We start from the raw sequence: 27,819 nt of genomic DNA, 5'->3' as shown, positions 1-27,819 counted from the left end.
AAGGCTTTCAAACCATTATAATTCAAATGCGCCATCTTTCAGTAAATCTCAGTGTTGAAGGTCTGAGAGCATTTGTCGGTTTTAGTATATTTATATACAAATTTTAATATAAGTACAAATCAATAATTAAAAAGTCAGAGCTCTTGTGTTATTACTTCATTTGTCTCCATTTTCATGCGAAAAATTACAACTTGGTATTTAAAATATTTCATTATTATTTTCCCCGTGTACAGCAAACCACGAATGCATTACTAATTCTAGAGAGCAATTTCAATCTTTTTATACCTTTAATAAATGAATAGCTACTACAATCACTACTGCTATTCACTTACATGCGACGATAATCAAGCAATCATTGTGTGCAGATCAATACTTTGTATAAATTTAACTTTAATGTGTCCGACTATGCCGACAGCTTTTGCACATGTTTTAGATAATATATATTAAATAGTGCCATTGACTACCTCTACCTAAAATAGATAACTTCGTATATATATTAAAATGTTCTGTTGATTGTTACTTCCCACTATTAATTACAAAAAGCTTATTTTTCTGTGATCGTTTACTGTGATGAACTGAAGCATGTGATTTATAACCATCTACGTGAAATCCACACAGTATTTTACCTTGCGTGTATGAGTGGATTCGCGGATAACAACCTTCTAATAAAGAGCTGCAAGACTTTTGCATTTAGAGGTAACGAAAAGCACTGTGAAGTGCGGGTGCCCCTGTAAGGGAGTTTCATTGCAAAATTTCTTTTACTAAAGTACCCGTGGAACCTCTGGAACTTTCGAGGCATCGTTGAAACTTCACAGATACGAAGACGAAGTCGTCGATTGTAGTTTTCTAATTGTAGTGATGTCACAGATGAACACGCATATTTGTTTTTGAAAGCTTTAAATTCTCTCCTATGGGGTCTTCTATAGCACAAAAATGTTGTTTTCGCACACGGACACTTATTGAAATAACGATAACTGTCTGTCACTGTGACGTAACTATGCCAAGAATACATTTGCGGAGTAAATTAAGCTTATGTGAGATGTTGCGCTGCAATAAATGTTTTAAAGTCATTTCCTCTTGAATGACGCCGTCAATCAGCGGCCAACCCAACGTATGACGCTAGTTGTCGATGGCTAGAATCGCTGGAAATCACAGATTCTGTGATATTCAGGAAGGCGAATTAAAGCTATACCAACAACCTTATGTACAACATTTCTACAAATTTCTCTAATGATCCTAGTAAATCATTTAAGGTCCACAAAAGTCAACATAAAACAGGCTATCTGACTGGCTGTGAACATAATTATGTAGATGTGTTTAAAAAGTGTCGAGTATAATGTCACTGGTAGAAAAAGCCAGTTCTCTGTCTTGCTAGGCGTGTCTGCTTCCAGCGTAACTCCTTCGTAAATTCAATCTCAGAGAGAGCGAGGCGGTGACAGGTGTCGTCATTGTCCATGCTTTCTCGCAGCTTGTGCGCCACTACCCGACGGCCCGTGGTTGTAGAATCGACGCAGCGCTCCTGCCAGCGCCTGGTGATGGCCTCGATATTGGCAGCTTCTGAGGCAACACGCTTCGCGCCAAGAGCCTGCAGCTGACGCTCAAGGCGGAGGGCAAAATACTCGTAGATACGCGTGTCGGCTGCGTTGAGCGCGGCGATTCGAGCAGCTACCCGCGGTGTCAACGTGGTGCGGTTTTGCAGCGCGTTCTTCCGAAATGCTACGACGCTGCGTAGGCTTGGCAGGCAAAGTTTGTGGCGTAGCAGAACCAGAGACTCGACGAATTGCTCCGCAACCATTACCACGTCGAATGTAGACTCGACCATCGAAATCAGCTCAGCCACCTGCATTCAAAACAACACCATCTGATTCATCCGTTCATTAGGTACCTTAAACTATTTCACGGCCACATGCGGTACCCGGTATGCAACTTAGTGATCATGTTTGCAGGAATTGCCATTAACCAACGTGAACATACGAAAAACTATTAGTGTATTATTCAAGGAAAACGCGCGTTAATTGGTGTCCGTATAGGTTTGAGCAAGAAACTTTCTTTCTATCAATGTACTCAGAAGCTAGCGATCTTCCCCGTTTGTCTCTATGCCATGGTCTTCTGTTCGCGAAAAATAGCACATGACACATACTTATATATATATATATATATATATATATATATATATATATATAGAAAGAGCAGAATATATATATATATATATATATATATATATATATAAATATATATATATATATATATATATATATATATATATATATATATAGTGTGCTATATTACGTGAACAAAAGACCAGGGATAGTATACTAGCCTGAGCCACTTTCTTCTTGGACACAATTTTATCCTCATTTTTTTGGAAGTTTTGTAGGCTAGTAGGCGAAAGAGGTAGATTGAACAGACGTCGACCTTAATGTGCTGGCACCATTTAGCGTTTTAATAAATGAATGAATGAATGAATCCTGGTTTTGTCGCCTAACCCAGAAGTCAAAGGTCTTTTCTTCATGCGAATTCATATGCATATCTTGCCGTCTGGCACCTGGTAAAAAAACTGTGAAATTTGCAACGTTTTCACGCATGTAAAGCCACGAAATGATAACGTCGAAGCTTGCGCGAGAAAGAGATAGAGAGAATTATTTTAATGGGAAGCTGGAGAGGTTTGCCAGGTTTTTCACCTGACAGACTGCTCCAGTTGCCGGGTGATGACAACGATATATACAATGATAAGCACACAACACATACAGTTATATACACACATTACACATAAAATCTCTGACCCGCTCTGCACAATTTAATACCGTTACTGCTGTGCGCTGCATTTTATCTCGAAGTGCGAAGAAAATGAAGGTTCTCGTAGAATTTCTATCGTCAAATGCACGGACGCAGTTGTGACACTACACCCATTAGTGACAGAATTCACGCAGTTGAGCTCTGTAGTGTGATATGTTAGTGTGGGCGCAGGCGCTCGACTGACAAGAGATGGAGCGTAGACAAACACACGACGTTTATTGAGATGGGTGTAGATAAATAAATGGGAGACAATATTGTCACGGGGTGTGGCAATGTCTACATGAACTCGTTACACCTGCCAGTACAACAATCTTTATAGGTCAAAAGCTTGCGGCAAACGGTTCTCGCGGCCCCTATACGACGCGTCTAGTCCACTCATTATCCAACGGGCCACTCACACGTCCCTGCCGTCGAGGTGGTCCAACGTGTCGCTGTGTTCAACGTAGTTGCGATCCTACATGTTTGCGATGCTACACCTCAACTTTGCTGGTTCGGTGGCCCACGTAGTTTCTTACCCACCTGCAGGTGTCGGCCATGACCGCAAGCACCATCGCCGCTTGCGTCGCTCATGGCGAAAGTTCGAATGCAGTGAACCCACGTAAGGTTGAGTTCCAAAACGGGCTGGTAGACGCCACGGATAGTTGCTCTGTCACTGCTCACTGACTGCCTCGGCCCTACTGCTGATCGAGCGTTCCAAAATCTCCCTCGCGCTCTCCAGGAAAGGCGCCGTCACGCACTACTCATGCACGTAACTTCGTCATCTTCTGTTCTTCGGGAGCATGGTTTTAGATGCCAAACAGCTCTTCAGGTAGTATGTGTAATGCTGTCCGTCCGTGTATTCGTTAGAACGATGTCAAGTTGTTGGACCGATGCCAAGTAGGTCAAGTCGCAGCTGCGCATTGACGTCACTCTCTTCCTCGCCTGCAGCAGCTGCCGGCTCCTCTTAACACAGCCACGCGGTGTTGGTCCTCCAACCGCTCGCAAAGCAGTTCTCTTTCACTTCACCCTCTCCACCGCGCGCAATTTTTGACCGCACGTCGAGTGCAAACACTCGTTTGGACAGCGAGTTTTGGTGTGCAAATGTTTCGGTGTTTCGGTGCAAAAGTTTCGGCGTGCAGTTTCGCTTCAAACCGTTCTTCCAGCACCCATGTTGACGCCCGTTTCAGCCGGGTCAACGGCGTGCTTACAGCTCCTGCTTCGCATCCCATCATGGTTCTCTTTTAGATGTTCCACAGTTCTTTAATTAACCCCAACTTACCACAGTACTCTTTGCTCTAATCCCAACACAAGTTGTCTGCAAGTATGGTGTTCCAGATCATCGTTTATGAACCGGTGAGGACGGGTTGATGTCTCAGCCCTAGGAAAGACAAGTTACATTTATAATTTCTCATCCCTGTGAGAGACGATGTTTTTTGAGAGTGAGGATGATATTTAGGAATAGAATCATCAGCGGCACAGACTATTTAAACAAATTCCGCTTGAAAATTTAATGGCGAGAATTGACTCGCCGGTGAAATCTCAATAAAATATTAATAAATTGAATGTCAATTTTGTGCCACTTCTTTGACCGCTGATTAGAGGAAGACGGCGAACAAGCTGTTAATATCACCAGATGTTGCCACACTTTTCTTCAAAGCTTATACTAGAATAAATACGCGATGGGGTTTGCATAGATCTCAGACTGTCCCATCGGTGTCTCCCGGTTCTGACAAGAATGCAAGTTTACTGTGAATCATCTTTTGTTACCAAGATACCCTGTTTGGGGACCTCAAGTACGTGTTGGTGGGAAGATGCGATGGGTATCCTGAGTGTAGGATAAAGTAGGCATCTCGACGTTCCTCTCAGACACACCCGAGTGAAGAAAATCCGCTTGTTGAATGCTTGTTGCAAGTATTAGGTCGCAGAGTTTTTTTAAGCACTACCTTATCCTTAACCTCACAGACTCTCTTGATGGCTGCACAACGTGCTGTCGAGACTTTGAGCGAAAAGTGCTGAAGTGCCTAGTTTCCCGTTGTGCGTCAAAGCACAACACACAGACAAGAAAGGCGGATGTCCAAACAGTTAATGGCATTCATATGCCGGGTATCACAATGTCATCGGGCAAGTCATGTTGATACGGCCACCAATCATACACACAAATGAGCGAGGATTTATAGCATGACTTTCGTGAGATAATGATGCAATTTTCAATAGAGCTCGACAACCGGCCGCTCTCCAAAAAATTATTTCTGGAAAGCAGGAAAAAATCGAGTTTCACACCAAAAAGCGACGTAGGCCCTCCTGAAGGTTCTGTGATCGACTCACTTTGTCGAACGATTGACATATTCTTGTGTGCGTGTGTGTGTGTGTGTGTGTGTGTGTGTGTGCGTGAGTGTGTTAGTGTGTGTGTGTGTGTGTGTGTGCGTGTGTGTGTGTGTGCGTGCGTGCGTGTGCCTGCGTGCGCGCGTGTGTGTGTGTGTGTGTGTGCTCGCTTCCCTCCCACTCTTTTTTCTCATTCCCTTTCCAAACTTTTCTGTCTCCCACTCCCCAGTGTAGGGTAGCAAACCAGATACTTGCTTTCCGGTTTACGTCTTCGCCTTTGTTCATACCACATCTATCTCTCTCTCAGTGGAGCTCGACATAAAGCATTTTTGATGCTTCTTGATGCAAGCCTTTCCATGGAATGAAAAAAAAAGCTATGAATGTACAAATACATAAATGAGGCTCATGAAGTGGCGTCTGCAACTAATAAGCATTATTGCTGCCCAGCATATCATGTAAAGTTCTCGAACATATGAGATATATCTCTGTAGTTAAGCGTGGGAGTACGTATTCTCTGTTTACATCGCGGCATTATGGGATTGGCAGAGCTTTTCCTCTCAATATTCAATTTGCAGAATGGACAAATGACAGAGAATATACGTCAGACAAAAGTAACAAAACAATTGACTGTATTTTACTGAACTTCAAGGATTATTTTGGACAGTATGGTGCCATTTATTCTTGAGAAGATGGCTACCTAAGGCTTTAACCCTGACGTTATGTAGAGGGCCACCAATTACGTGGCATTACGCTTGCAGTTTGTAATTATTATTGGTGTCTTGTCATGCTAGTCGCATGTAACATCGGGCGTCCCACCAAGGATTGCCCATCAACAAGGTTCAACGTGTAGCGACAGCAGGAGATACACCGTTGTTACGATGTAAAATTTGTTCTTTTATCGACTTTGTTGCACCACTCCAATTTATGATGTATATCAGCGACATAACTTTAGGCATTTATTCTCACACAGAGTCGTTTGCGCACAAATTTGTTTTCATAGAAAAACTTTGAATTTTCAGGACAATGCTGGCATTCACAAAAAGTTGGCCAAATTTGCGACCACTGCACTCGTTGTCTGGCACAGCTGAACTTGAGCAAGAAACTTTACATGGTATTTACTCGTAAAACGTTGCAGTATAAATATCATACGTTATTACAAATTCCTTAAAGCTCAAATACAAAAACACATGCCGCAGCCTGGTGCTTGAACATCCAAAATAACGCAACGTTGCAGTGTGCGCTAAAAATTTGGAAACACCCCTAGAAAACGCTCTTTGCGGGAGCGAAGGTGTTTCCAGCAGCCTCAGTGAAGCGGAGACTAAGTACCCTCATGTTTCAATAATGAAGTAGCTCTCTAATAATATCTCAATATAGAAAGGCTGAGGCATCTATAGATGACAGAGTCATATGCGCAGGGCCACACAACAAAATGTTTCTTTCCTGAGTAAGGAAGCCTTGACTTTAGTCAGGCCGCCTTATGTTCATCTCAAAGCTTCCTCACTGAAGAACCCTTAGTGAAGAGATCCTTGGCGCTTCCTCAGCTTAATGTGTGTGGGGGGCTATCTTCATGTGTCCTTAGGTGCGCTCCCGGCCCTGAACGAGTGCTTCGTCTCACAGCTAGCCTGCGTGTTGGTTTTCCTATTGTCATCACCCGCTTTTCCTAGCTAGTTCCCTAGCGGTGGCAGAAAAAAAAAACAGAATTCTATGCAATGCGTGTCAGCGCTGCCAGTTTCTGGCGCGTTGGGGAGTGAAGGTTGACGTTGGAGGCCTGTGGCGTTCTGAAGACGCTAATCTGCCCACATTTATGACTTTTTCTAAAATTACCTCGAGGATACACTGGCGTGGTCATGTTCAGCGACCATAAAACTTATGGTACTGTACTAGATATTTATAGGTATGAGATGATTCGCCAACTCATTGTGCTTGCGAAAAGCAAACACACTTGTGGCTTCGTTTATTGCTGCGTTTTCGTTTTGTTTTAAAGAAAAGAACAAACGTTTTTCACTTCGTGGCACAATTTGAAGTGAAAAACCTAAATAATTGAGGGGGTGAAGCGTTACTGAAGAACATTCGCTGGTTGTGGTGTCATGTCAAAGCAGCTGAAAGCCAGGTGAATCCAGAATGAACGCTAGAAAGGCACCTGCCATAATTTTTGCTCGCCAATACGTGACGACACATGCAGATCAAGTGACATCTGTTGCCACAAATATGCAAATGCTCGCCCCAAAAATAAGCGTGAACTCAAGCCTCTGCGAGTGCCTGCCGGCCCACGGTAAAAAATTTCGGAGCCCCAGGACCAACAGTTTTGATTTCTGTGATCTCCACTTGAGGCGCTGCTTGAACTAGGAAAAGGCCTAGTCAGCTCTAGCTGTCCGACCACTCACAAAATATCAGTGATCTAGAGACTTTTCAATCACGTAGGGGCTATATGTAACTCCAAAAAAAATGCCAATAAAAAAATGCCGCCATATTCACGAAGTGAATGATGATGAGTGGGCGAAGCTCCGGAGGTAAACCTGGTAAACCATGAATCCTCCGTACATTTTGCCCACTCGATTTTATTGCAACGCTCCCCCTAGCGTACGTCGCCGCACTATATCGAACAATGACACGCGCCATATGTGGCATCATTCCTATTTTATAACACCTCGCATCTTTCATAATCAACTACACGTACCGCCGTCTAGTTTATAACATCTTGCATCTTTTGGACGGACGGACGGACGGACGGACGGATGGACGGACGGACGGACGGACGGATGGACGGATGGACGGATGGACGGACGGACGGACGGACGGACGCAGGGATGGATGGACGGATGGATGGACGGACGGACGGACGGATGGACGGATGGACGGATGGACGGACGGATGGATGGATGGATGGACGGATGGATGGATGGACGAATGGATGGACGGACGGATGGACAGACGGACGGACGGACGGATGGATTGATGGATGGATGGATGAATGGATGGATGGATGGATGGATGGATGGATGGACGGACGGATGGACGGATGGACGGATGGATATGGCTGTACCCTTTAGATCGGGCGGTGGCTAGCGTAATACTAAGAACTGAACGAGAGGTGGCTACATACAGGGGACGCACAGCCCACGCCTTAAGGAGCTTCGCTCCTAATAATAAGAAGCGATCACCACTGGCCTCCTGGACAATGGATACCCGTAGAGCTATTCACCGAGTACGCCAGCGAAGTGACGTTCAGCGAAGCATCACCCAACTGCCTTATTCTATAGAGGCTGGCACTAACAATGGAGCCTCTCCCAAACTGGCATACCGCATTTCGGTTCAATACGTTCCCACAATCACTGAGCAGCTGTGCAGAGTGCTAGGAAGAAAGGCATGCAGGAGGCGCACAAACCTGTTTCAATAATCAGGTGGCTCTTGCCGCGACGAAAAACCCAACTGCTAAAAGAATAACCTCAAGGGAAGTCTATGAAGTTTCATATACGAACTCTCACGTCATTTACATCGGTGAGGCAAAAACTCTAAAAAAGACAAGACAACATCTAAACTACGCGCGGACCTTCAATGCTGCAGGAAACGCTTTTGCAGAAAACAGTCAAAAAAGCACACCAATAGATAGTTATAGTATACCGGACTTACTGTGATAGCGGTATCGAAGCGCGCATCTGCGCATGCACAGGCGTTAGTCGTACCGCTTACCGTAAGCGAGCTATTTTTCAGATTTGACGTTACCGTGTTAGCATGGTTTACGTAAACATGGCAGTGCTTTCGGACGCTCGCTTCGAAGTGATTTTAGCGTATTTGTTCAGAATTTTTTTCAATTGCAAAAAACGACTGTTTAAAATGGCTCCGCTTCCCTCCTTCAGTTAGCTTCAATGACCGAGTATTACGGATAATCTAGCAAAACGTTTGCGATTGCTTCCCGTTTCGGACGTCACTAGGCCAAACTAGATGATCAATGTAAAGAAATTGGCAACATAAATGTTTTCTTGGTTGGTGCACAGTTCATATTTATTTACTTTTGATATTACTAAATTAAACTTTTAGCAATGCTTCCGTGGTGACGCAGTCAAACATTCTCATTTTCTTTTCACTGTTCTTCAAGTTATCAACCATCCAATAGGTGGCGCCACCATCAGAGAGAAGGGGGGGGGGGCACGTAAACCATGTAAACGTTCTTTAACTAAACTCTAAACGCTGTTCGCAACCAATGCTTGGTGCACGTCAACCGAATTTTCTTACCCTCCACTATCACGCAAACGCTAAACTATAACTGCCTAAATACTTTGACGCCTAGGTCACCAAAACGGAAGGTAACCATACAAAAAGACAGTTCTGAGAGCCATGGTATACCCAAAGAACATCAAGACATATTACCCGCTCAACTAGAACCCTACCCAGTCTATATGTGGACGGTCTACGGACCCACTCAAAAGAACACCACAGCAAAAACGTCGCTAGCTTCCGAGCCGGCCAAAGAGTGCCGCCTGAAGAAAGGACTGCATTGGTTCTAAAATGTTGGCTCACTTTGAATATTTTAATTTCAATTTTAAAAACTTTATACTTTAAGTGGAAAGAAAGCTTAATTTATTTGTATGTCCTGCAAGACATGACTTGAGTTCCCCCGTCATGGAGTTCTAACAGCCAGTATATTAATTTGGTGTCTATCGAAATTGATACGACCTACTAACAAGGCACAACTACCGTAACAAACAGATCCTAACATTAAAAGCATGTCATGCATGTCTCGTGTGCCAATACACGCACAAATAAGTCATGGAAGATTGTTTTCCATTTTGTTGACTAACATTGTTCACACTGCGTGGTAGGAGAGTATGACTAACATAAATGGCTAATATTAAGAGATAAGCCAGATTACCATACCTGAATTTGAATGAGCTAAAAGTGGCTTAATCCGGATGGGCTCAATGTGACCATGCTCTGGCATTTAACTGGCTAGACAATCTCTACTCCTCCAAATTCACTTGCCGTGATTGGTGTAATGCGAATAAGCTTAATCCAGTTAAATCCGCAGTGTTTTGCGGTCATACTCAAACATGCAACTGACTTGACAAACGGAATTTACTAAAACTTAGGTTAAGCTTACATTACCCTAGATTGGCTTAATGTGGCTTAATCCGGGCGATATTAATCTAGTCTGATATTTGCTGTCGTAATATGGCTATATTCAGTTGCCCAACTTTCTAGGTAATTCGAACTTACTAATAATATACTTTCTCAAGACTAGCTTTATTTGGATTAGCTCCATCTAGTTTAGTCCAGATGAGCTTAAAGTGACCATGCTCCGGCATATAGCAGGCTAGAAAACCTCAACTCACTCCGAGTTCACTTGCTCTTGATTAGCTCAATGTGTATTAACTTAAATCACATAGCCTTATGGTGGTCATAGTTGTTCAAATAGCTTGACAATCTCCCGTTATTCAAAATTGTTTAGTTTCACGCTTCTAAAAGAGTTTTATTTACGATTACCTTAACCTAGATTAGCCTAACTCGCTTTAATACAGGCTGCCTTGACGTGGCCTTGGTAAGCCATCCAAAAGGCAAGACATTCTCACCGCGAAATCACGTACTCGTGACTAAAGTGAAGCAAAGCGGAAATGCCAGCGAGTTGGTACCAGTTCCTTACGGCATAAATATTGCGCAAAAAACACGAGGACAAGGGAGTTGGCAACACAAGCACTTACTCTTCTTCTGTGTTTCCTAACCTAGATCTCACTGATCCCGCCACCTTGGCGCCTATTGTGGCCTCGTGTGCGTGGCAGGCTCGAGTGCACACCTGGCATCTCCGAAGACGACTTTGCCCACCAGAGCTCTAAGGTGTGTTTGGTTTCAGCCCCCTTCCCCCGGCCATGTGACGAGGATGTGAAATATGGGTGTGCAAGCAGCTCGATAGAAAAACGCGACAGATCTGGTTTACTCGCTGCGCTGGCGCGAGTTCTACTATTTCCTCTTAACGGCTACAATTTGTTTGGTAGTTTGTCGCTTTCACTGTGGCGTACAGCCGATATAACTCGTTTTCATCATAGTCGACAGGACCAAGCAGTGCAGCGCGACAGCAGACCATCGGAATGCAGGTACTTTCCCCGTTGGTCGCTTCAATGCCGGGTATTTGCACACGACACGGTCTGCCCCGCATTTACACCCTGTTGGACGAACTGTTAGACTGTTGGTTTTGGTTTAACGAATGCAATCAAACAAATTTTGAGCGATTTTGGCTGAGAGTGTGTCAACTGTAGCATTGTTCTACCCGCCGTGATGGTGGAGTGGCAAAGCTGCTCGAGTGCTTACCTGAAGTTCACTGAATGCTGGCTATGGTGACTTTGGTTTACGCGTTATACCAGCGGCCCATCTACGTAGATTTCAGTGCACGTTCAGCACATCGAGGTGATCGAATCGAAATTTCGACAGCCTTTCACTGGCATCCCTCATAACCATATCTTAGCTTTTGCATATGAATACCCGCATACTTATTTTTATCTTTCAAACCAAGTAGTCTTGAATGTTGAACTACTAAACGAAAAGAACTACAGTGGGCGTATACAATAGGTGTGTCTCAGTGCACTCGACGCTTTTATCTGACGTTACCATTATTACACATCACGAGAATCAAATGTAGCAAAATGTTTCTTAAAAACTTGAGGTGCTCCCGACCATATCTCTAATGTAATAACCAATATTAATAAGTGATCTAATGTTCAAGCGCAATTTCTAGTGCTCATGCAAGCTCTAAAACAAGCTTGACTACGGGTGTTCTACACGTAATATTAATTGCCCATTAGATCCCAGCGTGACCACATGGCCACGCATTTCCTGACAGGACATTTTAATTTATGTAGATTTAGAAAACTGCACCATAATACCAGTAATGTGCCTTGCGATAGCTGAGGGTACCTCTTAAAAACAACATTTGGTAGAAGTTTCCTAGGTTAACTGTGGAGGTGTTGAAACAGGCGTGTAATAGTTGTTCATTTCACCGCATCGGCATGCAGCACACCTTCTGGTAAACAGACTTTTTGTATTATTAATTTTTCAATAACGAGATGCGAGAGATCCTGAAGATTAGCTGCACGGTGTGATCTCGAATGAAAAGTTTAAACAGATTAAGCCATGTCTTCCTTGCTAACAAGCTTGCTACCTTCCACGCGTTGCCATACTGTTACGCTAGGTTTCTCGGTTCAGTATAAAGTCCGTTACATCGTTGTACGCTCCACGAACAGGGATTCTGCGGCACTCACGCGCCGAGGTTTGATTGATTGATATGTGGGGTTTAACGTCCCAAAACCACTATATGATTATGAGAGACGCCGTAGTGGAGGGCTCCGGAAATTTAGACCACCTGGGGTTCTTTAACGTGCACCCAAATCTGAGTACACGGGCCTACAACATTTCCGCCTCCATCGGAAATGCAGCCGCCGCAGCCGGGATTCGAACCCGCACCCTGCGGGTCAGCAGCCGAGTACCTTAGCCACTAGACCACCGCGGTGGGGCGCCGCGGTTTGAGGTGTGCTATATAAAATATAGCTTTATTAGTCAAAAAAACACGATAAAGATGCTTTGGCTATCTATATTTACTAGCTTTAGAAGGCTACCACTTGGTTAGATGAAGATGTCGCGTGTAAGGATTCAAGATGTCTCACAGTAAATTTAGTATACTTAAAAGTGACCCTTGCAGTTTACATTGTGAAACTCCGATACGAATATGAAGTGCTTCATAGTGGAGCGCTTCAAAAATTACGCCACCCTGGCGTTCTGTGCACCTAAGTCGTAGACAGCTTTAGAGGCTGCCTAGAGCCGACGCTTAACATGTGCTTTTTGACTGCCGTCGCAATGGTGAATGTGACTGCGATGAAAATGAAGCAGAGCATGAAGAGCAAGGTGAGCGATCGCGCATTCATTTATCTGCTCAGGAGTGGGAGATTAAAGCCTTGACGTGAAATTACTTTCGAGTGCACAGAAGACAGAAGTGGCTCGCTCTAATGCAATTAACCGTTTTAACTGACTCAAGGGAGGCACTCACCAGGGGGATGCAAACGTAGTCACTTAATGGATTGCAACAATAAATAATAACAACTACTGCATTGCTATACATAAAAATGAGGTAGTGAGCGACTTTTACTTTGCCAGGTAGTCATAAGCACCATGATCCAACGTCTCTGTACTTGAATATCGAAGGTAAATCCCTTGAAGCTACCAGACAAAGTGGAATAACAAACGAAAAGCTACTGGCCGTCAAACAACGTCAATTCTTGCTCAAACTGTGTGTTGTGGTTTACATTTTGAATGCGAAAACATTCCACTTCGTTTGAACTGTGCCTCAGGGCAAAAAGCGCACGTGCAATGATGAGAACTGAAACAGCACAGTGACCGCACAGTGCAGTGAATGCGACGTAGGCATATGCATTCAATGACTCATATCATTTCCCATCTAAAGCCCAACCAATCTCCAAGTTCATTTTCCGTGGTATGTGAAGACTACAACTACATTGCGCCGCAAAGCAATTTTTGCTGTTGCCTAATAGCCATGTGTGAATATGCGGTCACGGGCCATATATTGTGAAGCTCGTTGACGATGAAATTATAACTATAGTCTATGCGGACAGAGATATCATAAATATCGCATCTCTTTTCACAATCTTCATAAAAAAACTGGTCCGTAATTGGTGAACAGAACAAATTCCAGCAGTCACGAAACTGGCCGAACATTCTGGTGCAGCCTGTGCCAAGTAATGCTTATACTTTTCTTGTTCTTCCTTTCCGAAGGTGCACATAAGGTACGGAGAGAGGCCACTTTTCCTATTGCTATTGTTTGTTTTTTCATATAATTACAGTTTTTTGTTCATGGGGATGATCCACGTTTTGATGACGATGATCGCATATATGTATGGCTATAACACCATCTCTGCGGAATTCGCCAAGAGACGAGTTAATTATAAGGAAAAGTGATTACCTAATTGCTTTAGGTGATTTATATTTAGCCAGCCGTGATCGTGCCATTCAGAAGTGCTTGGAATCCATAACTCTGAAGAAAGTAATTCGCTAAGTTGACAACTTTCTTGTGTTGTTTCAAGCTGGAACCTCGTCGGCCGTTTCATCTTTGACTAGTGTTTCAGAAATGTTCAGTAAGTGCCTTTCTCCACTAGTTGCAACACATGAAGTTCCGGACAGAGGAAACATTAGGTTCCTAAATTTGATGTTAAGGTTGAGTCCTTCCCACGTGTGTTGGGCCTATAAGCCGCGCGCGAACAAGCCAATCCTCCCTTTTGATTCGGCACACTAAAAAGTGGTGAAGCGTGCTATTGCTAAGACTTGCTACACAAACGCTCTTAGAAGGTTCCGCCATCACATGATTCGGTCCTGCTTAATCAGCAAACTAAACGCCTCACTGAGGCTGGTTTCCCTATGTACGTATGACCGCTGTTGTTGAGTGTCTACTCCGAGAAATCAGAATGAGCCCAGAGAATAATGGTCGAACCCGTACAAAGGACAAGGGACGGGAGAAAAGAAACATTGTCATTATTCCCTACTTTCACGGCGTCACCCACAACCTCAAAAAAGTGGCTAGCAAGTGCGACGTAGACCTAGTTTTTTCTGCCCCAGAAAAGCTGGTTAGGTTGTGCAAGGCAGTGAATCCTGGTTCCAGGGGAGAGCGAGGCTGCAAAATCAAGCATCGGAAGAAGTACGTTCCATGCATCGAAAGGGTGGTGTACCCTCTATCCCTGTCCGGTTGCAAGTGGTACATCGGCCTAACAGGCAGGTGTTTAAATGAGTGGCTGAAAGGGCACGCTCATAACGTCTCTTCTACAGTATCGGGCCATCTCGGCATTTATTGCCGAGACTGTGGTTGTGTCCCCGACTTTCAGCATTGTACCGTCATTAGGCGTCATCGGGACCAGATCATACACGAAATTTATGAGGCTGCAGAAATAGAAAGGCTGACGAGTGAATGTGTCAGTAGGCATTTGATTGGTCTATCACAAAAATAAATAGATTTTCTTCAGAACATTGGCACACGTGTTGTTCATGGCGTGTTATCACGATGATTACATGGTTGCTAGGTAAATTCCTTTTTCTTTGATTTGTATTTTCCCTTTTTTGTCAGATACTGCTCAAGTATATAGTGCGCGGTTCCAGCAAATAAATCTTTTTGTAAGTCAGTGCCGCTGCCTGTCTTCTTTTTTTCTTGTCCCTTGTTATTGGCGTTGTTTTTTGTGTGAACCATTAAGAAGGCTACGAAGGATAGAATCTTTACAATAGCGAAATATATTCTAGTTCAATTAAACCCCACTTTCGGAATGTTTCCCCACAGTAAATTGAAGCGTATGCATAATAAAAAAGAATTCTTGACTGTTTTGTCCTTAATACCTATGTAGCAAAAAGGGGAAGGAGTCACACGAGCTTTGTTTGTGTAATAGTTTAATTTCAGACTGCTACAGCGTAATTTTATGAAAATAACTTGCTATGTCCAAGTTGAAACGAAATTCCTACCCTAAGGAAGCAAGAGAAGATGATACTCGTTTAGATAAATGGTTAATGATTTTCTGCTGTCTTCAATGGTCGCATGCATCTGAATCGGTTATGAATTATGAGGTTTGTTGTAGAAATAGTTGACAATATTGGACCACTAGAGTGGTTTTAACCAGCATGTCACCCATTTTTGGGGTAGGGAAGAGAAAGTAAAAAGCTTATGATAACTCAGAATAGTAGTAATAATATGTGATGTTCTACGTCTCAAAGCTACGTAATAATAGTGTATTACTAATTGTAACGAGTGCAAAACACACAGACCCAGCTAAAATATCTGTAGCTATGGCCACACTTGAGGTGTATTGGGTGAGCTCTTTAAATGCCATGCCGCTGAAGAAGTTGATACTAAATCAGGCAGTCATAATAAGAATGACGAATTAAAGGTCCCGGAAAAATATTGATGCTGGATTTTTCGCCATATTGTGAGGCATCCGCGCTATGTTTTTAGGGGCGAAGCTCCTTAGGGCATGGGCTGTGCGTCCCCTGTATGTAGCCACCTTTAGTTTAGTTCTTGCAGTGTTCATTAGATGGCGGTACCGTCCCCTGTATGTAGCCACCTCTAGTTCTTGCAGTGTTCACTAGATGGCGGTACCGTCTCCTGTATGTAGCCACCTCTCGTTTAGTTCTTGTAGTGTTTACTAGATGGTGGTACTTGTAGCTGATGATGAAAAGATGCAAGATGTTATAAACTCGAAAGCGGTACTTGTAGTTGATGAAAGACGCGAGATCTTATAAAATAAGAATGATGTCACATATGGCGCGTGTCATTGGTTGAAGGCAATCGTTCGATTTAGTGCGGCGACGTACGCTAGGGGGAGCGATGTAATAAAATCGAGTGGGCAAAATGTACAGAGGATTCATGGTTTACCAGGTTTACCTCCGGAGCTTCGCCCACTCATAGTCATTCACTTCTTGGATATGGGGGCACTTTTTTTTGTTATAGTTGTCTCTTCTGAATGCATCGGCAGAAGCCCGTTAAATATATAAGAAGGTGAATCTTTCACATGATTCAGATATATGTCGTCAAAACTGATTTCAAAGCTGGGTCTTTCATCACCAATACAAATCCAAAAAGTAGTGAGAAGCGGGAGCTGTGAGCTTCAGATGAAAAAATCGTAAACCGGGATTATGTCGAGGCGACGTTTAAACAAGCATGTCTTCCTTGAGGCTAGAACAAAACTGATTTCAATGGCACTAGCGCGTCTACCATTGGTACCCTATCTTGCATCTTAACAGAGGTGGTGCCGGTAGTGGTTAGAAGAGGAAAACGGCTCCTAATTTCTGCAGCCCGGCTAGGAGCATGGTGCCGTGCCTAAACAAAGGAGGTAGAGGCACAACAGTGAATATGCGGGTGTGTGAGTGCGGGGGAGAGGGTGTTGGGACCAATTGTGAGAGTCAAAAAGCTACAGGAATTCCACGATAAAAAAGAAAAAAAAGAAGAAGTAGGGACGTGAGGATGTACATATGACAGTGAATCCCGATCGTCTAGCCGGTAGTCAGAAGTTAACAATTGTAGGTTTGGAATTACTAGATAGAGACCACTGCGAGATAGACTCGCAGTGGTCTCTTGTGCGCATGCACCAACCAAACGAATTCGAGAGGTTGTTTAGGAACGTTCCGAATTGTTGCCTCTTCCCCTCCTTTGTGTGGATGGAGAACAGGGTGCGAAGCGTTGATACGGTAGCGCTAAAAATCAGTTCTGTTCCATCATTACCAACGGAAGAACCTGCAATGACTTCACAATCTAATGGTTCAACAAGTGCTTGTCAATAGCTCGCCCGCGCTGTATGAACCAAGGCAAATGAGAGAGAAAAAATAACTCAAGCATGAAACACAAAAGTAATTTTCATTCATTTATAATGTTGATAAATTTTTTTGAATGATTGTACAGTTGGTATTCTAAATCTGCGCAAAAGTGAGGGCAGCTTTGCGTGTGAGTAGATCTCATTATTGGCAACGAAATTCGGCATTTGAAAGCATAACCTTAGGGATTTCACTTTCAAAAGTACAAAAGAACGCAGTTGATAAGCCGGGTCACCAAAGTATAAAACACATCCAAATTTCAATACTGGGCGTAGGTATACTTTACAGAACCCTACTAGTGTGTATTTGCGCATCCTAGATTGACTGTTGCACAGCATTCGTACGACTCCCAGTGTCCGTTCTCCTTTCTAGGTCGCTCGCCAAGAGAGGTGGTTACGATTAGATTTTCTCAGGTATTTTACAGAGTATCATTGTAGTATGTTCTGCAGGTTGCATGTTTTACTAATAGGAACTGGGTTATTGAACGAGAAAACTGTATTTGCGCTCTTTGAAACATCGGGCATAAATAAGTGGATAGCATGCAACCAGTTTTCAATGAGGTACGTAGACGTTGGTAAGCGAATAGCCAATGTATGCCACTTTCTGCAATGTATGCAATGTATGCAATAGCAATGTATGCCAGTCGACTCTAGCGAATCGCTACAGTCGAGTGACGTAATGACAGCACTTAAAAACATCCAATCTGGTCAAGCTTCCATGCTACAAAAACTTAAGGCAATCCAGCAGAAATTGTCTAGAAACGATGATTCGATCAGGGAGATGAACAATAGACTTACTAAAATAGAAAAAGACTGTGAATCAGTATTGGGCATAAAAAAAGCAATTGGACAATATCAGTAAGCTTTCAAACCAGAATGTACAAGATGTCACTGCAATCATGACCAAATTGGATGACTTTGAAGACCGAGCACGTCGATCGAACCTTGTTCTTTTTGGTTTGAAAGATCGCGAGCGTGAAACTTGGGCTGAATCGGAAGCCTCAGTGCTCCAATTTTGTAGCAAAGAATTAGAAATTAGTCTTGACGCAATGGATATAGAAAGGGCCCATCGTTTAGGTAAATATAATGCTAACAAAAACCGACCAGTCATCATTAAATTTGCACACTTTAAGGTTAGGGAGAACGTACTGTCGAGTGGGCGCAAGCTAAAAGGTTCGAACTACCGCATATCGGAGGACTATTCACCTAACACACTTAAAGCCAGAAAACTTCTCGGTGAGTTTGGAAGGGCACAGCAGCAACCTTACAAACTCCGTCATGACAAGCTTATCATTGGCAACAAAACTTTCATTTACGATCACAAGACTAACAAAGTCGTTCTGCGCCCTTTAAACACATAGGCCCCAGCCGTACTATTCCAACCAGGAAATCATTGTCCTTTCTTTATACTAACATTAGAAGCATTATTCCGAAAGTTGATTGCTTACAAAATCTACTTAGCTCTTCAGAGTCAGACTTGTTCGTAATAACCGAAACTTGGCTTAACCCTTCAATAGCAGACTCAGGGCTGCTACAATATTTCCCGGACTTCAACATTTTTCGACGTGACTACACTAACAAACGTGGAGGTGGAGTGCTGATAGGCAGTCATAAAAGCCTTCAATGTACAGAAATTCGTGTGTCCTCATGCTTAGAAATCACGTTCATTCTCTGCAATGCTTCTTATCTCCCCAAGATAATTGGAGTTTGTTACCGCCCTCCCGGTCTTGACCCCTTTTTGTACCGAAATTCCACGTGGCTATTCACTCTGGAACTAAAACTTGCCGTCATTATCCGATACTTCTCTTCGGTGATTTTAATTTTCCAGCAATTTCGTGGAATAATCTGGCAAGCACAGCCGCCAAACAGGGTCCTGAAAGCGATTTCGTCCACTCATGCCTAACATTTGGACTAACGCAACTCGTCACTGAACCCACACGTCAAAATTCTACCGCCTCCAACCCTCTAGATCTTATCCTCACTTCCGAGCCTGACAAGGTTTCCAAGATGACGTTCTTGCCTGGCTTAAGTGACCATTCAGTGATTCATGGTACCTACCTCTGCCAACTAACAAGCTCGTCTAAAATAACAAAAACGATAACATTGTATAACAAAGGAAACTATTCCGCCCTAAACAATGAACTTGCGGAATTCGCTACTTGCCTGCTAGCCGATTTTTCGCAGCGCTCTGTCGAGACTAATTGGTTGCTCTTCAAAAATAAAATCCATGACCTGTTCATAAAATACGTGCCCACCATTACCGTCACCAAAAAAAGACGTCCCCATGGTTCACAGCTACACTAAAACGACTCAATAATAAAAAGAAAATAATTTTTAGATCAGCAGAACGATATAATAACATTTATGCATGGAACAACTACTAGGCTGCGGAAAAAGCATTCAGCACGCATGCTATGAAAGAAAAACGTTCTTTTTACTCACAGACTTTGCCGGCCATGCTGACCAATAACCCGAAGAAATTTTGGAGCGTTATCAACCCTCAAAATTCCCAACCACTGGCACTGTTTGATAATCATAACCTTCCGATCCCCGACGATGAAGCCGCCGAACAACTTAATCATTTTTTCTCTTCCATGTTCACTATCGAACCTAACGGCAACTTACCTTCATTCCCTCCTCGTGATTACGACATGATGCCGGACATCACGTTTTCTCAACAGGGCATTGCTAAATTAATCGATTCATTAAAGCTTACATCTTCTTGTGGCGCCGATGTCATCAACGCTAAAATGTTAAAAAACACACAACCCATTGTCAGTGTGATATTATGCCATATTTTTCAGCGATCACTGTCTTCAGGAGTGGTGCCGGAAGACTGGAAGGTGGGTAAGATTGTACCAGTCCCTAAAAAGGGCCCTCCATCCCAGCCTAGCAGCTATCGTCCCATCTCGCTCACTAGCATTTGCTCTAAACTAATGGAACATGTGATCTACTCTAACACCGTCAAGTTCTTAAACCGCCACAACTTCTTTCATCATAGTCAACATGGGTTTCGCTCAGGATTATCCTGCGACACACAACTTGCTTCATTCTACAAAGACATCAGTTCTAGCGTTGACCTAAATATACCCACCGATGCCCTGTTTTTAGACTTTGAAAAAGCATTTGACAAAGTTCCGCATCAACGGCTACTCCTCAAGCTTTCCTGCTTAAACATTAATACATCGACGTTCAACTGGATTCGTAGTTTTCTGACTAATCGGCAACAATTTGTGTACGCTAACAACCATTCATCTAACCATCTTCCCGTAATCTCTGGCGTCCGACAGGGCACAGTACTCGGACCCCTACTTTTTTAATTTATATAAATGACCTCCCAGCTAACATTTCATCAAATATTCGCCAGTTTGCAGATGATTGCGTCGTGTACCGTCCAATAAAAAGCCTACCGAAATTGCTATACTTCAAAACGACCTTAACCTTATTGAATCCTGGTGTAATGACTGGCTAATGTCTTTAAACGTAAATAAGACATCGCTAATATCATTTTACCGTAAGCAACATTACCAGCAAGCGACCTACACCATTTCGGGCTCTACAATCTTAACAGCAGAATCCTATAAATACCTTGGCGTAACATTCTCAAGCAACCTCACCTGGTCCACTCACGTTAACAACGTAGCAACCTCCGCTAATCGTGCGCTGGGTTTTCTTCGTAGGAATTTAAAACTTGCTCCCTCATCAGTGAAGTTGTTAGCTTACACCACATTTGTTCGCCCTAAATTGGAGTACGCATGCTCGGTTCGGGACCCTCATCAATCTAATCTATCTAACCTTCTCGAATCTGTACAAAATCGCGCAGCCCGGTTCATCTATTTCGTGTACTCTTATCATTCCGGCGTTTCCGAACTTAAAACTCGTGGCCACCTCAACAACCTAGAATCACGTCGTCATATATCTCGGCTCTGTCTTTTTCATAAATTTTATCACGCTCCTTTCAACGTTCCAGCCATCTTGCCTGCTCATCGATTATCCAGCTGTACAAACCATCCCCGAGCCGTTTATCCACCGCCAGCACAAACTACTGCCCACCTTCGCTCCTTTTTTGTTGCAACCGCCCGAGACTGGAACAACTTGCCTGCCTTCGCCATGCACCACTCCGACCCACATGTATTCAAGACCGTGCTTGAATCGTTAATATGTTGCTAATTATGCCCTCCCTCATGTAATACCCCGACTGGGGCCATTGAGGTATACTAAATAAATAAATAAATAAATATCCCGCCAATGCAGCAGCATGGAAACTAAAACAAAGAGGTAAAACAAAAAAGAACTATTACCTTTGTACACGCGGATGCGAGCTGTCTGGCGCTGTACGTAAAGAAAGACTGTTAATGTATTGCTAGTTGTCACCGTCTAGGTAACGCCGACCATGGTGCTCTGTTTTTTGTGCACTGAGGTGAAGAGATAGTCTAAGGGCGTGCGTGCAACTTCTTTTTATTCACTTTTATTTTTCGTTGCGTCGCTGATATAACTTTTTAATTCTTTAAGACTGACACGCAACGTGGTGTTCATCACGTGAACTTAACTGCTGGTGTCCAGAAAATATGCATAGGGCACCCAATATACTCACGAGAGTGCCATAATAGGAAAGTTGCTGATACAATTATGCCTGGACATTCCTGTGCACGGCGGAGGAAATGAGCCCAATGAATACCCATTTATGAACTGATCACGAGAATTCGGATTATCTTAGCAGACGCAAGAATAGCGAACCTTAAAATCCATGAGAAGGCCATAGCATTCTGAACCATTTCTTATAACCTAATCATAACAGCACAAATGAAATTCTGTAGATGAACCCATAATACAAGATATGACCTTGATGCTAACAATAATCACAAATAAACAGGGCAAGATTCATGAAGTGGTGTCTGCTATGAATGTAACTAGGTTAATCTGATCTAACATATACTCAACGTTCTGCGATCTTAAGAATATTGTAGGTAAACAAGCTGGTAATAACAGCTGGAAGTGTGCCTCATCGTTTGTTATCATGTCTAGCTGTTTCGTTCCAAGAAATTGACAGTGCCCGATTTTCTTTTCAATGTTTTAAGGAAACTACTTATTTTCTTCTTTTTCTTCTGTGTGCAGTACTAGCCATCTTATTTACAGCGAGATTGTTACACCCTGTTACCAACAAACGAGAGTTTGTGGTGTTATTAGATGGTTGTGGATGGGATAACACTGTGGGATTTCTGGACTATTCGTCACCCATTTTAAATACGAAGGATTTCTTAGCAAACTTCGGTAACTTTTTATCTATCTATCTATCTATCTATCTATCTATCTATCTATCTATCTATCTATCTATCTATCTATCTATCTATCTATCTATCTATCTATCTATCAATCTATCTCTCTATCTATCTATCTATCTATCTATCTATCTATCTATCTATCTATCTATCTATCTATCTATCTATCTATCTATCTATCTATCTGTTTACGACATTTATTATCTCTCCTGGCTGTTTCGCTAACGAGATCTATATAACCTAAATTTGTATGGCATAGCATGAGTGTATGACGAGCACAAGTGACTAGTCATAACATAAAAATCATGACAAGTATGCCATGAATGTCATGATTTACAGTCATGGTCTTGCTGCTCTTGCAGTGGTTTTGTTCACCTGACGTACTTTGAAACTGGTATGGTATGACACCACTGCATGGCGAACATAAGTGACAAGCTCAAACGTAGAAATCATGACATGTGTGTCATGTAAGTCATAACTACATGCCACGCTCATAGTACGCTCGTGGTCGTTTCACTAGCTTCACATATAACGCAATTGGTATTACGTGACGGGAATGGATGACGAAGGCATTGTACTGGTGCAAACATGACAATCATGACATGCGTATCATGTGAAACAGGACTACTTGCAACGCTCATGATGCGCTCGCGCTCGTTTCACTACCTTCACATATACCAAACTTGGTAGTAGGTGACGGGAATGCATGATGAAGGTATGTGACTAGTGCAAACATGATAATCATGGCATGCGTGTCATGTAATAAAATGACTACACGCCATTTTCATGATGCTCTCGCGGTGGCATCTGGCTGCCGCTGCAAAACTGCTCTTCACCACGTCGTTTTGTTCGCAGACGTAACTTGTTAAAACCTATAGCAATATATATCTTCACTGAAAGCGTGCAATCTCACTCAGCACGTTCGAATGAGCCAGCGGCACGTTGCCCGTGCCGGAACATCGCGTAGTGTTTGTCTCCTGCGCGCGTGACGAGTGTACTCACTGCACAGCAGTCGAACATTAGGCAAAGATATCCACAACTCTGCTCCTGTAGGGAGTATGTACAGTAATTCTAGCGCTGGCTAGAGTGCCCCGATGCGTGCGCCCCCGTTCAGAGTACGGTGATGCTTTAAATTTTCGACACCATATTAACTCTATGGTCGACTCCACCTCACCGCGCGCGACCGCCGTGTTTTATTCTACGCCACGTTCGTTTAAACATGTATGCGCCGCCAGCTACCTAGTTGGCGGTCTAGTTCGTGGCAAGTTCCGCAAGATGACTGCATGCTGCGTGCCACACGGGAAACAAACCATTCTAGAAAGAAATACAATGCGTTTTCTTTTCCAAACGATCCTGAAAAATATTTAATTGACAGTGAGAATAAAGAGGGACACGTGGCAGCTGACGAATGCCTCTCATGTACGCAGCGTGAATCTTGCACTTTGCTTTTCCTATCACCTTTCCTTTGCTACGTCGGAAGTTTGGGGACAGCTTTCGAAACGGTGTGCACAATACTAGTAACACAGTCACAGATTAGACTATTACAAGTTAGGTGCGTGGTTTGCCTTTTTTTCTGTGCACGTGCCTGCTGTGCCTTAACCCAAATAAACGTTGAGCGGGCTGGTAAGGAAAAATGGTTTCATGGCGTTTGAACCATTCTCATGATTTTGGCGTTCTTTTCTTGGTTTGCTTGGAAATAGAACTTTCGCTGTCGCGGACATCTCCTTTTGTTTTGTTTTAACCTAAAAAATTTCATTTTAAAATTTTCTCGCCTATATTTACCTGCAAAAATTTTTCCGAGATGTGTTTTTTTACGCAGCGAGAACTACAAATAGAAAATTCAGGGTTCATGCTTACATTGCTACCCATAGTAGGTTTCGACTACATATACTGGCCCGTGATAACTTTCTTTTTCTTTCAAAGTGGTTATGAGGAGGGAGAGCACCTCCCGTAACTGTCTATCTTTACGATGACACTAATAAAGTTGTACAGATTCGCTCCGCCACACACAGCGCGCGTCCAAACCACTGCGAGAGCCGCAACCATCCGAAAATTCCACCGGGAAGGCTAGGGAAAAATATACGCCGACAAATTTGATGAGCCGAAGATGCGTTTTATAAGACAAGAGTGCGCGAAACACTCGCCTGGGCACATAGTCATGGAACGAAAAAACGGGAGTTCTGTTGAACTCATGGGTGAGAGTCCTAATGGCCTCAATGTGGTCGCAACTCCACCAGCTAAATTCTCGGCATGATAGTAGGGTTTGCAGGAAGGGTTGAAGCAACGACGAGTTCAGCTTTCAATTGGGGCGTTTGAATTTTTTTCGTTCCTCCCATGCGTTGGTTTTTGATGCCCACTACGCGTCCCTCGAGCATGCAGCCGTTCTAATGGCTACCTAGACATAGGCTTGCCTGTACTTCGGTACCGGCCTCAGGACAACAAAAAACTGAATACTGACTTGCACCCGAAGCAGCAGAAACTGCAAGATGCGTCAGCGACACCAGTGATCAGCGACACCAATGATCAGCGACAGGCAGTCATGGCTGTCAGCCGCAAATGCGCAAAGCTCACCTCGGGCGCGCGCGAGGAATAGCGCTCCGACAAGAACGCGCCAACTTGGGCGGAATTTTCAGAAACGGAAGAATCATCCGCCGCGATAACTCCTAACTGCTAACTGTTTAACTGCTACATGCCGTCTATATCTCCTCAGTTTTTTATATACACTTACTCAATATATGCACTAATATACGCCGATTCCTTTCGCATTTCATGCGTAGGTATACAGAGAAGTGAGTTCAGACATGTCTAGTACTTAGGACTTATTCGTAGTCAAAAGAGGCGACATTTTTTATTAGTTGTTTTTTTTTTCATTACCTGCCACGGTACCATCGAGGAGAGGGCGATGGAACAGCCAGCGTACTCAGCGTACAGACGTTTTCCATGGTGTTCCGCGTACCCGCGTGGGGTTCTGGGATTGCTTGAAAATGACCTGATACGGTAATACGACCACACGATCGCCTGCCTACAGCTGTAAAAATTCTAATTTCCATATGCATAGTTATGCGTGAGCTGACTTTAAATGGGTTTAAATTTTATTGGTGCATGTGCATCTGTTAGCTAGTAGTGGAGTTGGGAGGTATGAAATCAGAACCTGCCTGAGTGAGCCCGGGATTTAGAATAGGACAGAAATGTCATGCTCCAATATATTCCATTTTAATTTTTTAGCGTTACATATCTAATTGAATCATCGCAACTACCGGTGCTGTCTTCACTTTTTAAAGGTGGAGCTCCTTATATTCTAGGGCATTCCCAAGTCTCTCCGCCGTAGCCTGCACAGCGCACAGACAGACAGACAGACAGACAGACAGACAGACAGACAGACAGACAGACAGACAGACAGACAGGCAGGCAGGCAGGCAGGCAGGCAGGCAGGCAGGCAGGCAGGCAGGCAGGCAGGCAGGCAGGCAGGCAGGCAGGCAGGCAGGCAGGCAGGCACACGAGTGGACGGATGAATAGACGGACTATTCGCCTCACTCATCATCATTCTTTCTGTGGATATGCTGTGATTTTTTTTTGTTTTCCTAATTCGTTTGCTTCACTAGATGCGTTGCACGCTCGTATAAAAATGACAGGACATTTATAGAGCGCATTTATATACTGTGTGTCCGCAGCCAGCAGCCGAGCACCCGCGCCGCCAATCAGGATCGATGCGGTCTGCAACTCTTTCATGCAAGACGCATTCGTTTTTTGCTGAGATGGGTGCCTACAAACTCATAACTAGCAAGAATCGTGCGTAATTTTGCGTTTGTAAAAGCAATCTCAGCACAAGGCACCTTTACTCGATAGCAAAACGCCGCGAACCCTCGCCCTTGCAGCGCGCGCATGGACGAATGAGCCAAATAACTGCGACCGCTGTAGAGGACGACGCACTTGTCTCCACTCTTAACGAATCGGAGGCGAACGAGTGGATCAAGCCACGTTTTCTGCGCTCTAAAGGTCATCGTTTTCACGAAGCACCCCCTCAAAAAAGGTGGTCTCTCCTGCGCGCACTATAATCAGACTCGTTACTTGGGAGAAGACGAAGGTCAATTAGCATGCTGCCAAGGCTGCGTTTACGACAGGAGTGTGCTGTTGACACAAGACGAACCAAGAATTGTGACAGCTGTTCGCGCTTGTGCGGTGTATACTTATGCGCTCGTTTTGTGCGTATTTCTTTGTTTGAACAGTGCGCTTTAATTGTTGAGCTGTGACAGTTAACCCGTGTTCACGTGCATGTGCTAAGTTCTTACGTGCTTGAGGTGTGCGCTGCAACTTACGAGAGCTACTTGCAGTTCCTAACGTGAATTGAAAATTTCTTGCTGTTCCTGAAACTATGTACAATAAACGCTAACTACCTCCGTAAGACACGTTGAATTTTCGTTTAATTTTTATTTCTATATAGGGGAATCAGCCACGTTTCTGTTTTCATAAATGCAGAACATTCACGCTATCGTCGTAGTTTCTCCCATGCAGGAGTTAGAGGCCACAGTCACATAATGTGAGCGCAGTCTGCGTGTATTTCAAGGAAGCGAGTACAAGATTACCTTTTCTTCGTTTTCAAAATCTTCCGGGTCCATGCCTAGGTCAAAGGCCATTTGATTGAAACCGAGGTTTCCAGCGAAACGCATCGTTTGAAGGGCACGAACATGCTCTTCGTTGAAGACAAACTGCTCGAGTGGCTCGTCGCCGAAGTGGCGCTGTAGCGCGTAGTAGTCATACAACGAGCGAAACAGGTCCACCGGCCTCCTCACAATGGTAACGAAGCGCGTCTCATTTCCTGTCACCGACAGCAGCGCCTTGTGGTCCAGGCGCATGTGCATGGCAACCAGGCTTAAGGATATGCCTGCCCCGGTCAAGTTCAGCAACTGCGCAAGTATCACAGGGATTTCTTACGAAAATACGACAAAACCAATATGCAACAAGTGTGCGTATTCTGTCTGAGAACTTATGCTCTGGTGAATTACCCAAAATATTAGGCTTTTTCGCAACATATTTCCGATAGGTAGCATACACATATGGTTTAATCACGCTCAGCATTTCAACTTCAAGTTGAAAAAAAAAAACAT

At 43.7% G+C, this 27,819-nt stretch overlaps 1 protein-coding gene across 1 annotated transcript; it reads right to left on the bottom strand.

Moving 5' to 3' along the window:
* LOC119159615 (galactosylceramide sulfotransferase-like) lies at positions 1-27,615 on the bottom strand. The gene is made up of 2 exons (XM_037412466.2): positions 27,298-27,615; positions 1-1,840 (listed from the first exon to the last, which is right to left on the bottom strand). Exons 1-2 carry the CDS (start codon positions 27,571-27,573, stop codon positions 1,340-1,342), a joined length of 777 nt encoding a protein of 258 aa, XP_037268363.2. The 5' UTR covers positions 27,574-27,615; the 3' UTR covers positions 1-1,339.
* Between the last annotated feature and the right edge of the window lie 204 nt (positions 27,616-27,819).

The sequence above is a fragment of the Rhipicephalus microplus genome, chromosome 3, assembly GCF_043290135.1.
Source record: "Rhipicephalus microplus isolate Deutch F79 chromosome 3, USDA_Rmic, whole genome shotgun sequence".
Lineage (NCBI taxonomy): Eukaryota > Metazoa > Arthropoda > Arachnida > Ixodida > Ixodidae > Rhipicephalus > Rhipicephalus microplus.
Note: the sequence above shows the minus strand (reverse complement) of the source record. Positions and strands in the feature narration are given on the sequence as shown.